This window comes from Geotrypetes seraphini, chromosome 4 (genome assembly GCF_902459505.1).
Source record: "Geotrypetes seraphini chromosome 4, aGeoSer1.1, whole genome shotgun sequence".
Classification (NCBI taxonomy): Eukaryota; Metazoa; Chordata; class Amphibia; order Gymnophiona; family Dermophiidae; genus Geotrypetes; species Geotrypetes seraphini.
The window spans coordinates 248,132,220-248,148,577 of record NC_047087.1 but is presented as its reverse complement, the minus strand read 5'-3'; the positions used below and the strand labels follow the sequence as shown (position 1 = coordinate 248,148,577).

Genomic DNA, 16,358 nt, shown 5'->3' with positions numbered 1-16,358 from the left:
ACATACTTAAATAGTATCATGTACAAAATAACAACTGGAACCACTTAAAAAAATGTTTAAATGCATTATCAGCAGGGATAAGATACTGTAAGAAAATAAAAATAATCTATGTGGTACAGTGAGGACAAGATAGAAGTGGTGTATGGGAGAAGAATCAACTGAGGCTGGAAAGTATTCATTTGACCAAAGGAGGGAAAATGCTAAATGAGACTGTGACATAAGAACAGGTCCTTCAAAAAGATACGTGAAAACTTATTCGAATAGAAAGGGTATAACGACGACTAAAGTCATGTGAGCGAAAACCAATTACGGTTGTGGGGATTGCTATTCTATTGAACGATGGCCTGCGCATGGCAGCGTTGTGTGTAGACACCAAAACTATAAGATACATAGTGAAATACATGGTAAAAAGTGAAACAGAAAAACATGTGGCTGAAAGCCCTGCTATGGGGTAAAGGAGCAAAAGGGAAAAGTGAGTGAACTATGGAATAATGAGAACATCTCGCTGCCATGTAAAGATTGGTGCCCAGAATAGTGAGAGAAATAAATAAAAGCATTAAACAGATTCAACTCCTAGTATTACAATTATAAGGAAAAACAGCATAAAATCGCCATTCTAATAACATAATAATAAAATATTATAACATTAAGGACATTGTTTGGACGTCTAAATCTCACCTAAAACCTGACACTCTAAAGGACGCCTAAAAAGTTAGACGCCTAAACAGTGCTGAACTCTGCTGAGCGCGATTCTATAAAGGACGCCTAACTTAGGCACTTAAACGGCGCCTAACGTTAAGACACATTTTGCAGAATCAGGGCATGTATGGTTAAATGATGTGTGAAGAAGTAATGATAGTGAAAGTGTGCGAATAAGTGTTCACCAGTACATGATAGGAATTAATAAAAACTTTAAAAATAATAAATAAGCAAACAATGAAAAGGTGAAGTCATTTTGTGTTTTTTGAGGAGGAGAAATGAGTGTATTACTATACAAAGGATCCTCATGATGTGTTGAGGATGGAAGTGATGTGAGTTTTCTAGAAACCATAGTAACACGGATAGATGTGAATGTGACAAAACAAGTGCAGAGAGTGAATACATTCTTCACAGCAGATCTGTTGGATCCTTTTTTTGTCTTTGTTCTAACAGAAAGTTGTCCCAAATTATCGGGACTCAACTGACAGGGCCTTTATAACTATACTGCTTGTGATAAATACCAAGGTGTACACAATCTGATACAATGCATAGAGAAGTATAACCAGCTGAAGAGAGGAGATGTTGATGCCCCTATACAAGTTGTTGGTGAGGCTCCCCTTGGAGTAATGTCCAGTTTTGGAGACCATATCTCAACAAGGATATAAAAAGATGAGGCAGTTCAGAGGAAGGCGATGGAAATGGGTACAGGGTTTGGGTCATAAGACATGAAAAGACTGGAGGACTTGAATATGTATGCACTAGAAAAAAAGAGAAAGAGGTGATATGATACAGATCTTTAAGTACTTGAAAGGTATTAATATTCAAACAAATCTTTTTCAGGAACATAGAGGCAGTAGGACTAGAGGGCATGAATGGAGGTTGCAGGGAGGTAGACTGGAATAATGTCAGAAAATACTTTTTTACAGAGAGGGTGGTGGATGCTTGGAATGCCCTTCCGAGAGAGGTGGTAGAATCCAAATTTGTGAACGAATTCAATAATGCATAGGCTAGACAATAATGCATAGCTCTAGGTCTGTGGCCCATCCTGGCTGGAGTCCTCTGAAGGCAGTCTCCATCAGTCCCTCACTCAGTGCTTGGCGCCTCTACCTGGGAAAAAGAAGTGTTGGTGAGTGTGTTCACTCTCTTCTCCCCCCCCAGGAAAAATCCAAAAAACTGTGAACAAGGTTGGCTAATATATTATACTGATTTATTTACACTATATACATAGGCCTAATCAATAAACAAATTGTCATGAATAGCTTTCAACAATTTCAATACTTCCATACTTTAACCAATACTTGTGCAGTTAATTCAACAGCATTTATATACTATTCAGATATTCAAGCCCTTTGTTTATAGTCTCGTGGACCTTTAACTCTCAGTTCAAATTCAGCATTTCTAAAAAACCTTTGTACATCTCTCAGTTCTGACTGCAAACACTATAGTTGTAGGGTCCTCCCAAGTTTCTTAACTTAGTCACTAGGTAGGTAGGCATAGCCATGTACCTGGATCCCTCCTTTTCAATCCACCCTCACTCAGTCCCAAAGTTCTCACCTAATCAGTGGACGGGGGTAGGTGGGTGCTGTTCTATCCTGCTGATTGGTTTGATCCTGTGGCATCCTCCTAGTAGTTATCCCATAGCTCTGAGGGTCCAAGCCTCTCCAAGAGCACTCTGCCTCCACTGTTAGTCTCCAGGGAGCCTTCTCTCTTATTGGACCACTGGTTTCGATCTGCACTCTGGTAGCCTTTCCTTCCTTCAAGAGGAACCTCTGAGGTAGCTCCCTGCTGGGGTCCCATTTACCAGCCCTCATCAAGGCTCATGACCAGCAGTAACAGGGCTCCCTCTAGAGGGCTGCGTCTGCTCTTCTCGGCCTGACCTGCTCCCAAAGGCTGCTTGCCTTGAGCCTAGCTCACAAGGGCTGCTGATCTTCTGCCCTGAGCTCCCTGCCTCCAAGGGCTGTTGATCTGTTTCTTCAAGAGTGTCCCTAGCAGTACACCTCTGCTGTTAACACAGCACACAGCTCTAAAAAGAGCTCTGTGTTAGCCAGTGACAAAGTTTTCCATCTAGGGAGCTACCTCCCAAATGAGTATAATGCACAGATACGACACTATGCACTACAAATTCCGATTCTAGAATCTAATTCAGCATGCTGGCTCTCTCACCCCCTCCCCCATTTCTTCTCTCTTTTGAACTTGTAGATATCCACTTCTGTTGTTCTTGTTCAGCTCTGCTCAGTTCACATCCCCACATTCATTTGAGCTCACAAGCTTTATTCCCATTCATTAGATAACCTCTTAAAAATGCAAAACATTTCACCCAAGTGTTTGAATTATCATAAGAACATAAGAATTGCCGCTGCTGGGTCAGCACGGTGGCTCCTAGGTCAAAGACCAGTGCTCTAAATGAGCCCAACCTCACCTGCGTACTTTCCAGTTGAGCAGAAACTTGTTCAACTTTGTCTTGAATTCCTGGAGGGTGTTTTCCCCTACAACATCCGGAAGAGCATTCCAGTTTTCTACCACTCTCTGGGTGAAAAAGAACTTCCTTACATTCGTACTGAATCTATTCCCTTTCAACTTTAGAGATTGCCCTCTCGTTCTCCCTTCCTTGGAGAGGGTGAACAACCTGTCTTTATCTACTAAGTCTATTCCCTTCAGTATCTTGAATGTTTCGATCATGCCCCCTCTCAATCTCCTCTTTTCGAGGGAGAAGAGGCCCAGTTTCTCTAATCTCTCACTGTACGGCAACTCCTCCAGCCCCTGCAGTGGTCCCCAACCATATCCTGGAGGACCCCCAGGCCATTTGGGTTTTTAGGATAGCCCTAATGAATATGCATGGAGCAGATTTGCATGCCTGGTATCTCCATTATATGCAGTTCTTTTTCATGCATATTCATTAGGGTTATCCTGAAAACCCGACTGGCCTGAGGGTCCTCCAGGACAGGGTTGGGAACCACTGCCTTAACCATTTTAGTCACTCTTCTCTGGACCTTTTCGAGTAGTACTGTGTCCTTCTTCATGTATGGCGATGCAGTACTCTAGGTGAGGGTGCATCATGGCCCGGTACAGCGGCATGATGACCTTCTCCGATCTGTTTGTGATCCCCTTCTTTATCATTCCTAGCATTCTGTTTGCCTTTTTTGCCGCCGTGCATTACGTGGACAACTTCATTGACTTGTCGATCAGAACTTCCAAGTCTCTTTCCTGGGAGGTGTCTCCAAGTACCGCCTCAGACATCCTGTATTCGTGCATGAGATTTTTGTTACCGACATGCATCACGTTACACTTATCCACATTGAACCTCATCTGCCATGTCGATGCCCATTTCTCGAGCCTGATTATGTCACGTTGCAGGTCTTCACTATTCTGAATAACTTCGTATCGTCTGCAAATTTAATCACCTCACTCGTCGTACCAATGTCCAGATCGTTTATAAAGATGTTGAAGAGCACCAAGCCTGATCATCCCTCAGTGTAGTGTTCCCTCTAAGGAGTTCATGTGAGCAAAAATGTTTTTATCGCGAACAAAGGACCAAGTTGATGTGAGCAAAAATTTTCTGTTACTTTACTCTGATGGTATTATACATACTGTACATTACAAATTAAGAATTACAAATATAAATTTAAAAAAATGGAAAATAAGATGATTTTTTATTGAAAAGGTGGGTATGTTTGCCATGTTAAGCTGCCATCCTATGTTTTGTCATACAGTGCTCATCATGCTATGTTGCAGCATACTATGTTTGTCATGTTATGTGTTTTTTTTTACCTGGCTTTGTTATGTATGTAAACTTGTAACCTGTTCTGAGCTATCCTGAGAGGACGGAAAAGAAAACCAAATAAATAAACATTTTTCAAGTTACCTCTCAGAGGCCAGCACCTCCTTCCCCAGGCCAAGACAGTAATCTGAGATAGGCATTGATTCCACAGTCTTAGACTGGTTCTCGAAATTTTTACAATCCCGCTCTTACACTGTTAACATGAATGGAACCATGTCTTCTCCTTGGAGTCTGCTATGTGGTGTTCCCCAGGGATCACCTCTGTCCCCTATTCTTTTCAACATTTATATGTCTTCTTTGAAATTCTTCCATTTATCTCCCTTTGAAGCTCTATTTACATATGCAGATGACATCCTTGTCCTCCTCGAGATAGATTCGAATCTCACTAACCTTACCGAAAATGTAACAGCTTGCAGAACGAAACTCCAGTCCTGGGCCTTCTCTGTACAAATGAAGCTGAATGAGTCCAAAACAAAATTACTCTGGCGTGGCCCAAAATTAGATCAGTTACCCACGCTCATTCTACTACCTTCTGGTCCCACACTGCAGATCGAATTCTCAAGCAAAGTTTTGGGCATCATTATTGATTCCACACTTTCCTTTAATGATCATCTCAACTCTTTGGTAAAAAAATGTTTTTTTAGTCTTCGCATGTTGAGGAAAGTGAGATCCTGCTTCCGCCAACAACATTTTGCTGTCCTTGTACAATCAATCATTCTTTCCAGACTGGACTATTGTAATTCCATCTAAGTCTAACCAATAAAAATCTTCAAAGACTTCAGCGGATCCAGAACACTGCGGCTAGGTTGATCTTCGCAAAAAGCAAAATTGACCATGTTTCCCCGCTTCTGTCAAATCTTCACTGGCTGCCGGTGATTTCTAGGATTCACTTTAAATGTACCTGCCTAATATTCAGGATCCTACATGGCATTCTTCCTCCCCTAATTCCACTATCCTGGAATTCTTCGAGACCTGACACTACCAGATCCGCCCACAAACTCAAACTATCTTTCCCCTCATTAAAAGGCGTCATGCATGCAGGGAAATTAGGGAAATCCCTTTTCTTCAAATTCACTGAGATTTGGAATAACCTCCCTGCCCCGCTGCTGAACCTAGGCTCATTCCAATTATTCCGAAAGCATCTGAAAACCTGGCTTTTCTCCAAAACGTAAAGTTATCTATTTAAAATGTAAAGCTAGCTATCCTCTTAAAAACCTCTAATTTCTTATTATGTCCTTTCCTCATTTATTGAATTTACCTGTAAACCGTGCCGAGCTCTATCTTTATGGAGATGATGCGGTAAACAAACTTAAGGTTTAGTTTAGGTTTTGGTCGCTGACAGTTGGTCAAAAATGTATTAAAAGTAGTTAAATGAAAAGATATCATCTTAATTCTATTTTCTATTTCTATTTATTAACCTTTATAAACATGGTGTAGCATGCAGAGGTAACAACAGAAAAATCACGTAGAAAATAACTATTCTGGACTTGTTTCAAATAGGATGAGCTATAGGGCTCCTTTAACTAAGCTGCGCTAGCGGTTTTAGTGCGCAGTTAGCACACGCTAATTTGCCGCATGTGCTAGACGCTAAAGCCTCCATTGAGCTGGCGTTACTTTCTCCGCATAGCGCAGTAGTTAGCGCATGCTAATTTTCAGCGTGCGCTAAAAACGCTACCACAGCTTAGTAAAAGGAGCCCTTAATGTTCCTCTGATTCTATATTATTGTTGTCTTATTTTAAAAAGGTTGGCAAAGTGTGATGATAATTTTATTAGATTTAAATACTTAGACATCTGGCATGCAAGTTATAAAAATAGTTACAAATTCTTCTAATGATTATTCACAAATATATTTCTGAAATACTAAATACAAGAAATATGTAAAAAACCTAACTTTATATGTTACTTTGAGAAAATTTCCTGATTTAAGAGATTATAAAACAGCAACTGTATCTTGAGCTAAATTAATACTTGTCCCAGAATTAGCCCACCCTAGCAAACAAAGTATTAGTGACTAAACTAATCCCAGAACTGAAAGAGATTTCACATCCTCACACTTTCTCCAGCTGTTTAGGCAGAGTTGCATGGTAGAAATCTTCAGACTTCAAACTTGATTGTGAGCCAACAGTGTTCGAGTCAGTTTCAGGTTATTTCGGTGCACATAGCAGGTGTTGGTCTGGTAATAGTCCAAAAGATAGTCGGCTGCAGAGTTATTTCTTCTGGTTTATCACATAAATCAGTCCTTCAGCATAACAGATAAATTAATCATTTTCAGAGAAGTGCTAGCCAACCAGGAAATCCTTTTTTCTTCTCTCCTTCAGCTTCAGCCCCCAACTCCTTCTTCTCACTTTTTTGGTTCTGTTCCTCATCTCTCATGTGGTGTCATCGAGAACGTTTTGGCTTTCTGGACCATAGGATGATTTTCCAAGGGCTACTGAACAGGGATAGTATAAATCTTATCAAAGAAGGGAAGAAGTGTCTTTGGCGGCAGGCTGGCTAATCTACTGAAGAAGGCTTTAAACTAGAAGTGATGGGGCAAGGTGATCAAAGTCCATGGATAAGTAGAAGCCCTCGGGTAAGTAAAATCACTGAATACCTCTACACGGATGGGAAAAGGGGGCATTTTCTGGAATGCAGTATATACTAATGCTCGAAGTATGGGAAACAATATTCTGGATCTAGAAGCTGTAATGGAAGATGAGTTGGATATAGTAGCGATCACAGAGATATGTGGTTCATGGAGAACCATGACTGGGAGGTAGTTAGACCGGGCTATAATCTGTTCAGGAAAGATAGGGAAGGAAGAAAAGGAAGGGGAGAAGCGTTATATGTTAAAGATCATATTAAAGCCACACAATTGCAAGATCTGCAGGGCAAGAAAGAGGCACTGTGGATCAATGTGAAAAGAGGGAATGGTAAATATTTTTACATTGGTGTGATTTACAGGCCTCCTTCACAGATGGAAGAAGTGGACAGAGGCTTAATAGTAGACCTTCAGAATATATCTAAAAAAGGAGTTTTACTAATAGGCGATTTTAACATGCCGGATGTTGTTTGGGGGTATCCCTATTGCTGGGTCTTCTAGAAGTAGGGAGATCCTGGATTCTCTAAAATAACTGTTCCAGCAGTTGGTAATGGAACCTACTCAAGATGGGGTCATACTGGATTTAATGCTTATAAACAGGGAAAGTGTTTCTGATGCTACAGTGAGTGATCATCTGGCATCCAGTGATCACTGCATGGTACGATTTAATATTAAGATGGGTATAGAGAGGGCTCATTCAAAAGTAAAGGTTCTAGATTTTAAACTTCATTCAGATGGGGGATTACGTCAAGGAATTGTTTGGATGAGGAACGTCTGGAAAGAGTAGAAATGCAGTGGGCAAAACTGAAAGGAGTTATTGTAAGGGCGACAAACCTTTATGTGAGGCAAGTAAGTAAAAGAAAGAGGAAAAGAAGACTGCTTTGGTTCTCAAAAGTAGCAGCTGAGAAGGTAAGGAATAAAAGGTTAGCTTTCAAAAACTACAAAAGATCGCAGTAAGAGGAAGAAAGGCAAAAATATCTGGAAAAGTTAAGAGAGGCTGGTCGAGTAGTCAGGAAAGCAAAGATACAAATGGAAGACAAACTTAGCTGACACAGTAAAACGGGGATACAAGATATTTTTAAAATATATCCATGATAGGAAAAAGTGCAAAAGTAGCATTGTGAGACTCAAAAGTGAAGGGGAGAAAAACATAGAAGCCGATAAAGAAAAGGCTGAATTGCTTAACAAATATTTTTGTTCTGTGTTCAAGGCTGAAGTACCTGGAGCAGGACCACAGAAGACAAATGTGAATAGGGATGGAGAAGTGGTAGACCCTGATCGATTTTCAGAGGGTTATGTTTGTGAGGAGCTAGCTAAATTAAAGGTAGACAAAGCGATAGGGCTGGATGATGTACATCCAAGGGTGCTGAAGTAACGTAGGGAAGTTATGGTGGCTCCACTGACTGACCTTTTCAATGCTTCTCTAGAGTTGGGAGTGGTACCGGAGGACTGGAGAAAGGCGCATGTGGTTCCTCTACACAAAAGTGGAAGTAAGGAAGAAGTAGGGAATTACAGGCCAGTAAGCCCGACTTCTGTGGTAAGCAAATTAATGGAAACTCTTTCAAAACAGAGAATGGTCAAGTTTCTGGAATCTGGAGGATTACAGGGCCAGAGGCAACATGGATTCTCTAGAGCAGTGGTCTCAAACTCAAACCCTTTTCAGGGCCACATTTTGGATTTGTAGCTACTTGGAGGGCCTCAGAAAAAATATTAATGTCTTATTAAAGAAATGACAATTTTGCATGAGGTAAAACTCTTTATAGTTTATAAATCTTTCATTTTGGCTAAATCTTAATAATATTGTAATTTATAGCTAAAGAGACATATGATCATGAAACTGTTTTATTTTACTTTTGTGATTATGATAAACATACTGAGGGCCTCAAAATAGTACCTGTCAGGCCACATGTGGCCCCGTGCCGTGAGTTTGAGACCACAGCTCTAGAAGTAGGTCTTGTCAGACAAATCTGATCAATTTCTATGACTGGGTGACCAGAGAATTGGTTAGAAGGAGTGCGTTAGATGTGATGTGTATTTAGATTTTAGCATGTGGCACCTGTCAATGAGTCCGCAATCTGGAACACACTCGAGAAAGTCTTGTGTGAAGTGAAGCCTATCTCAAACAAGTGAAAACTTGGTTCTTCTCTGAAGCCTTTAATGGAAAAAGTAAATAATTTAAGCTAGTCACACACATAAGGACTAAAACTAGTTGCACATATCAGAGCAGGATACCTAGCCACTTTTACTATAGCCAAAGTCATTTTCACACATCTTTTCTAATTCCCGTGTGTAATTGCTTCCTTAAGTTAGCCACCCTTATTTTCTATCTTATCTTTCAATACTACTTCTACTTACACCTTATGCTGTCTATTAAGATGTTTCAATGTATTCACATAAGTAGCATACTGTGCCATGATGGGTGAGTGATTCTTCTGTAAAGTTTGGCTTATTCTTGCTGTACACCACCATGGGCAAATTTTTTTCATATAGTGGTAAATCCTAATAAATAAGAGAAACAATTTTCCTATAAATGCAGAGGTTGATGACTTTGCACCCTATTAGGTTGCTTTTCTTCACACCATGTTAAGTTTAGTGAATAAGCAATGACCATCAGTTCTTTCACACAGGGCTTTAAATTGCTTAGTTCTATGTAAATATAGATTTTGAAGATTGTACACATAGCTCAGGGGTTCTCAACACAGTCCTTGGAACATATCCAACCAGTCAGGTTTTCAGGGTACCCTCAATGAATATGCATCAGATTTGTGTACAATGGAGTTTAGAGCATGCAAATCTCTCTTGCATATTAATCGTGAATATCCTGAAAAAATTATTAGCTAGGTGTTTTTCAAGGGCTGGGGTGAGAACCCCTGATGTAAACAGAAGAATAAATGTTGCACTACTAGTTTTTAATAGATATGGTAGATGCTATGAATAAATGTTGCCTTTTTTGTTGTTGTATTTCGTTTACAGCTGCTGCTGAAGGCAGAGGAAAAAGTGGGGAAGACTTTTTTCAGAAGGTAAGACTGTTTGGTATTTCCTGAGGAACATCCTAGAGGACAGTTAAATTATTAAAACCACCTAAGAATTGATATTTCATGGGTGCAGAGTGAATAGATGTCTTGTAAGAGAGCTGTTCTGTAGTTGGGGTAAAGGAGGTGGAAGGAATCAGTTGAAGGTTAAACATAACTACTAAATTTTAAGCGTGAAATTAAAAAGCAGCCTGATGTTTAATGCATAGACATCTAATGTAGCAAGACAGATTTTTGTTACCATTCTGGATGTTATGATGCATTTCTTCCATGAGATTATTTGGATTCTCTAAGTCGGAGGTCTTTGTTAATTTTTAAGTTGGAGCTGCATTGAATCCATAGTTGCTGAAAAAGAGCTGACACATCTTCTGACATTGGCTAATGTGTGCCAATGACATCCATTCTTATTGATCTGTCTCTCTCTAGAATTTTCCCCTATCTAGGTTTATGCCTCCAGTTTCTCTACCTTCCTGCCCTCCTCCCAAACTCAATCCATTATCTCTCCTTTTCCATTCCCACTCTGTCTCCTCAAGTTTAACATAGTTCTCCTTTTTGACTTCCCTACTACTTAAAGACACTCCTCCCCCCCCCCCACCCCACATACACAGACACTAAAGGCAGGAGCGATGCTTGATCATTCCTTCTCCAGTGCTAAAAATATGGTGGTGCCTGATTTCTAGTGGTTGCTGACACAGGGATCAGTCTGCTAAATAAGGCAGTGCTTTGCACAATAGAAGTGCAGTGTTCTCCCCAGAAATTTTTTCCAGCCGGGTGGCATGAAAAAGTAGCTAGGTGGGGTGGGATGGGGAAAATTAACCCCCTCTTTTACTAAGGTGCGCTAGCATTTTTAGTGCGCGCAAACCCCCACGCTAAGCGGGAAAACTAAAGCCAGCTCAATGCTGGTGTTAGCGTCTAGTGCACATGGCAATTCTGCGCGCGCTAAGCACATGCTAAAACCACTATCGCAACTTAGTAAAAGGAGCCCTAAATGTGTACTATTTTTTATTAGTTTATTATTATTTTCCAATGCTCAATATGACTTCCTTTTTTAAGGTTTGACACTTGTGCCAGAATATTTTTACTAAATTTAAGAAGTATCCAATTCTAGAAGGGAATAATCAGATATTTGACCTCTTTCAAATGGTATAGAGGTTTAAAAAAGGGAAAGGCGTTAATGAAGCCATTAGGTTCAATCTAGCCATTTATTTCTACATGAATTTAAACAACTAAAAAAAAAAGATAAATATAGCTCATCCAGTCATACAAGAAATGTCTCTATAGCAGAGGTGCCCACACTTTTTTGGCTTTCGAGCTACTTTTAAAATGACCAAGTCAAAATGATCTACCAACAATAAAATTTTTAAAAACACAAAGCACATTGTATGCAGAGAAAATGTCAGTAAGGAAAGAGGGAGGGAGCACAAACTTGGGATACAGAAGGAAGGGAGGGATACAGAAGGAAGGGGCATGAACTTGGGACAAAGGAAGGAAGGAGGGTGGGAGCATGAGCTTGGGACACAGAATGGAGAGAGGGACATGTTGGGACACAGAAGGAAGAGAGGGGACACAAATTTAAGACAAAGTCTGTAAGGAAGGAGGGAGGGGGCACAAACGGGATACAGAAGGAAGGGAGGGAAGGGGCATGAACTTGGGACATAGGATGGAAGGGTAGAAGGAAAGAGATGCTGAGGTGGAGGAGGGAATAGAAAGGGAAAATTGTTGAGCATGGGTGTGAGGGAAAGAGATGGTGTACATGGGGAAAGGAAGAAAGAGGAGAATGTTGGGCATAGGAAGAGAATTGTTGGACATGTTGGTGGGAGAGGAGTAAGATAGAGAGAGATGAGAGGGAGAAATGTTGGATGTGGTGGTGGAGAGGGAACAGTGGGACAGATGCAAGAGAGAAGAATGTTGGACCTGGTGGTGGAGGGAATGGAGGAAGAGATGTCGCATTGTTCTGGAGAGGGGGTAATAGAAGGAGAAATGTTGGACATGGGGCTGGTGGGCAGGGGCAAAAGATGCTGCACACAGTCCGGGGGGATGAGAGAGGGAGAAATGTTGGATGTGGCAGTAGAAGGAGTTGGAGCGATATACCCTGGATCCCTCTATCTTTCTTTCCTCACTCCCTTTGCAGCAAAGGAAGGAATGAGAGAGAGATGGTGGACTTTGCACATGGGGGTGGAGGAGAGAGGAAGAAATGCTGTGCAAGGTGGAGAGGGGTAAAAGAGTGTGCTTTGTGTAGTTTAATTTTGTGGTTACCATTATGTATTATTAATAAGATTATATTGTGTGTATGTGAAAAATGAAAGGAAGAAATGGTATTTACAATTAGTACTATTATTAGTATGATGGCTGGGTCTGGGGTGGAGCCTGGGCAGTGCTTTTGGGCCCCCGAAACCAAAAAGCATTCCACTGACTATGGATGTTGGACCTAGTGTGGGAGGAGAGATGGTAGACCGGCTGGGAGGAAGGAGGACGAATGACCACATCCCAGAAATTTTGGCATAATTTTGCATTTTCAATTTAAAAAATTCTTATCTCCATGATGCAAACCAAGCTATTTTCTACACATAGCTATTTAAGTTTTTGCATACAGGCCCCTTATATTAGCTTTTCACTTCTTTATATTCATATGATACATGTTCACCATTTTTTAAGTTTTTTCATTTTTTTTTTTTTCCACTCAGCATCTTGAACGTCCTTGTTTACTGAGTAGACATACAAATTTTGGTTAGAAATGATTCACAATTACTATCCTACCAAGAGCTAAACAAACTTTAAATAACTTTACAGTAACTTCAAATCCTGGGGGGAAAAAATACCACAGTACTACTGTACCTGCTCAGTTTTTTTTTCCAGTGACAAATTGCTAAATATAAAATATCAAAACATTTCCACAAATGAATTTTGGCCCTTTGTCAACTAGTAGTCATATCAATCATGGAGTTATATGTCGCTCACACCCCTATAACGTACAAGTCCAGACCAGTCCACCTGACTTCTACTACTGGCAACCCCCTCGTACAATGACGTTACTTACTCGAGCTCCCAGAAAGATTCCTTGTTCGCTACGAGGTTGCGAAGGACAGCGTGGAAGAGAGTGTGAGGTCCGATTTGTTCAGTGTCCTGTCCTGCGCTGTGGTGAAGTTTCCAAGCGAGCGAAGGGGAGGCTTCCCTTGCGCCGTGACTTTTTTGCCTCATTAGGCATAGGTCAGCGACGGAGGGAAGCTTACAACTTGCTTCGGGCCTTCCTCGTTGCCGGGTCCTGCCTTCATGGAAACAGAAAGTAGGCAGGAACCAGCAGCGAGGAAGGCCTGAAGCAAGTTGTAAGCTTCTATCTGTCGTTGACCAGTCTCATGCCTTAGCCTGTAGCAAACTCATGCTTCGGGGCTCTAAGGTGTGCGTGCCGGCTTCCCTTCTCTTCTCACTCACCCCCCCCCTGATGTAACTTCCGGTTTCGGAGGGAAGAGAAGGGAAGCCGGCATGCACACCTTAGAGCCCCAAAGCATGAGTTTGCATCTCCAAGTCGGTGAGAGATGATTTTTTGGGGGGATTTTTTAATGTTGAGCGGTGGCAGCAGCAGAATTCCCGATAGATGACAGCTGGGCAATCATCTAAATTTGCAGTACATCTTATTTGCAAGGGGAGGGGTCTAAGGCCCTGATTGGCTCAGATCTCCCCATGCATCTCAGGATGCACCAGGAAGGCCCGCTATTTTGCAGTGGTGAGTCTGTGGAGCAAGCGGGTCTGAGCATCCTTCCTGCTGTCAACTAATTTTGAGGTGTGGGTGGTGTGGGAGGGTTCAGGGGGGCATCTGGTGGCAGGAGGAGAGTTGGCATCCTTCCTACTGATTTTTAATTTTTTTTTTTAATTTTTTTTTTTAGGAAGGGGAGTGGGGGAAAGGTCAGTTCAGAGGGGTCAGTGGGGGGTTGTGGTGGGCATCCGTCCTGCTGATTTTGGCTGATGCAGGGGGAATTTCTGCAGGAGTGGGCATCCCTCCTGCCTCTATGTTTCTGGTGTGGGTCATTGGGGAGAGCTATCACTGGGTGGAGGGCAAGACATTTTTTTTTAATGGGGAAAATATTGTGCATGTGTAACACATGCACAACATCTGTGCCATTAAAAGAAAAAAGCCCCAACAGCTGAGTGGCAGGAGGCTATTTTGGGGCTTCCTCTGCCACTCAGCTGTTCGGACTTCCCCAAACTGGCTCTGCATATGTCGAAGTTGCTCTCAGAGTGACTGGTCAGACGGGATTAGGGCAAACCTCCATGCAAATCATTTGCATGGAAACTTGTTGGAATATCAATCGCTGTTCTAGAGTCCAAAAAAATCAGCCAATAGTGACTCACACAGTCTTAACAACTGTGTTTTGTGCATCTTGCCTTCAGATTCCCGTGTTTGAACTAGTAAGACCATCAAGTTATACTCTTGAAGTTTCTTAGCTGCCATCATTTACTCTTTCAATCAAGCTGCATAATTTTTGATTCATATGTAACAGTTTTAAAATATTTAGTTATTGCCAAGTAAAAAATATAGAATAGTTAATTGCATTCAAACTAAGCATTGCAAAATAAATCCTTTTCAATCAATTTGAAATATGCACACACCACCAATTTTTTTATTTCTTCAATGCCTGACATTTGAGTGTTACTTTTAACTCCTAAGCTATGTGCTTTCGGAATTCATGAGCTGCTGTTCCAGATATCAAAGGAGGCATCTCACTGAACATGGTCAACCATAACATCTCAGTCTTTTCCACCAGCTGGTTCTGCTTCATACCGGCACTAACCAGCTGCAAACATGGTTGCACAATATTGACAAGGTCAGTTGAATTGTCTACTGGTAACATCTGGATGTCAGCAAATGAAGAAAAGAAACCCAAGCTCTTGCAGCCATGAGATCTTAACAGAGCAACTAAAGGTTACTGGTAGATGTTAACATCAGGTATCGTGAAGATCCTTGAGAGACCTCTGACATTGCTGCTTTCCAGCCACATTCCTTATTGCACCAACTATAATTTTCATTGTTTTTTGGGGGGGTTTTTTCCCCCAAAATTTTAGAAATCAGGGGAACATTGATCCACAAATACCTATGGCTTGTAATCAGACATAGTAACAGAAACAGATTCCATGCTGTGACTGCTTATGAAAGCAGAATGTCTGAGGTCAGGAATATTTCATTCTACCACACGTTCTAACTGAATAGCAACAGCTTTCCACAGTCTTATATATTAATGGGATATTAGACAAGGTGGAGATTCCTTAGAATATCTGGATCCAAACCAATTGGATTTTTGGGTTTGGGTTTTTTTTTTTTTTTTTTTTTTTAGAATAGGGCTTACCAAAACCTCTTTTAAAAGAGAACAGAAAATAACTAGAATCAGTGATGAACTTACAATATAGTGAGTTGGGGTATCAGTTTTTAATTGTTAACAAAGATGAGCCAGTGTCCAAAGTAGAAATAGTGAATTTGTTGTCAAGATACTCGAAACCTGATTATTTCATGAACTTAAAACCAGGATAATTTTCAGTTCAGGCAATGAGAAAAACTAAGGTTCAATAAATCAACACCACCTGTAATCCAAGAAACCTTAAATGTTCTCCAGTTTTCTTCTTATTGACGTACTAGTACTTAATTTAAATGAGAAAGATTGATCTAAGTTCACAATGGAAAATTACTTTTTGTAGGATTTGGTTTTTTTTTAGAGTAGCACTGATATAAGTTTTGCTGGTCTTGTACTTTCTAGAGTTTCCCCTCAAGTACATTCAAGAGCTAGTGTTGACCAATCTTGAAGTATTTGCCTTGAGGTCTGGCCATTTCTTGTTACTATGGTTCTGATGGGGGCTTACTTACAGTGAATATGCATACAAACAAAAAAAGTCTGTCCATTTCTTAGCTTATTAACACATGACACTACCATGAAATAAGAGCTGGTCAGTCCATTCTAGAGGCCTTATACAGGGACATAAATGTGGCTTCTATCTTGGGGTGGTGGCACTAATAATTCATATGCCTAATATTTATTTTACAGTTGATGGACCCAGTTTATTCAGAAGTGTTGTTGAATTGAAAAATAAAAGCTGCAGCTATGCCATTCTCTAAATCACTTGTTGTGGGGTGGGGTGTGTAGAAGGAAAATGATAGGGTCTGGGCCCACAGGGTATAACTGGGTAGAGCATAATTAATTTACAGCAGTGGTATATCACTAGTACAAATCCCGTGTTAATGCTACAAAGTAAAGGGATTAGTCAAGTCTCTAGTCAGAATCCT

At 40.8% G+C, this 16,358-nt stretch overlaps 1 protein-coding gene across 2 annotated transcripts in view; it reads left to right on the top strand.

Moving 5' to 3' along the window:
* Positions 1 to 16,358, top strand: part of BICC1 (BicC family RNA binding protein 1) — a 276,580-nt gene that overhangs the window by 66,761 nt on the left and 193,461 nt on the right. For both annotated transcript variants that reach the window (XM_033941758.1, XM_033941759.1), the window contains exon 2: positions 10,032 to 10,078. In XM_033941758.1, the coding sequence (XP_033797649.1) occupies positions 10,032 to 10,078 (47 nt within the window). The remainder of the gene's footprint in view (positions 1 to 10,031; positions 10,079 to 16,358) is intronic.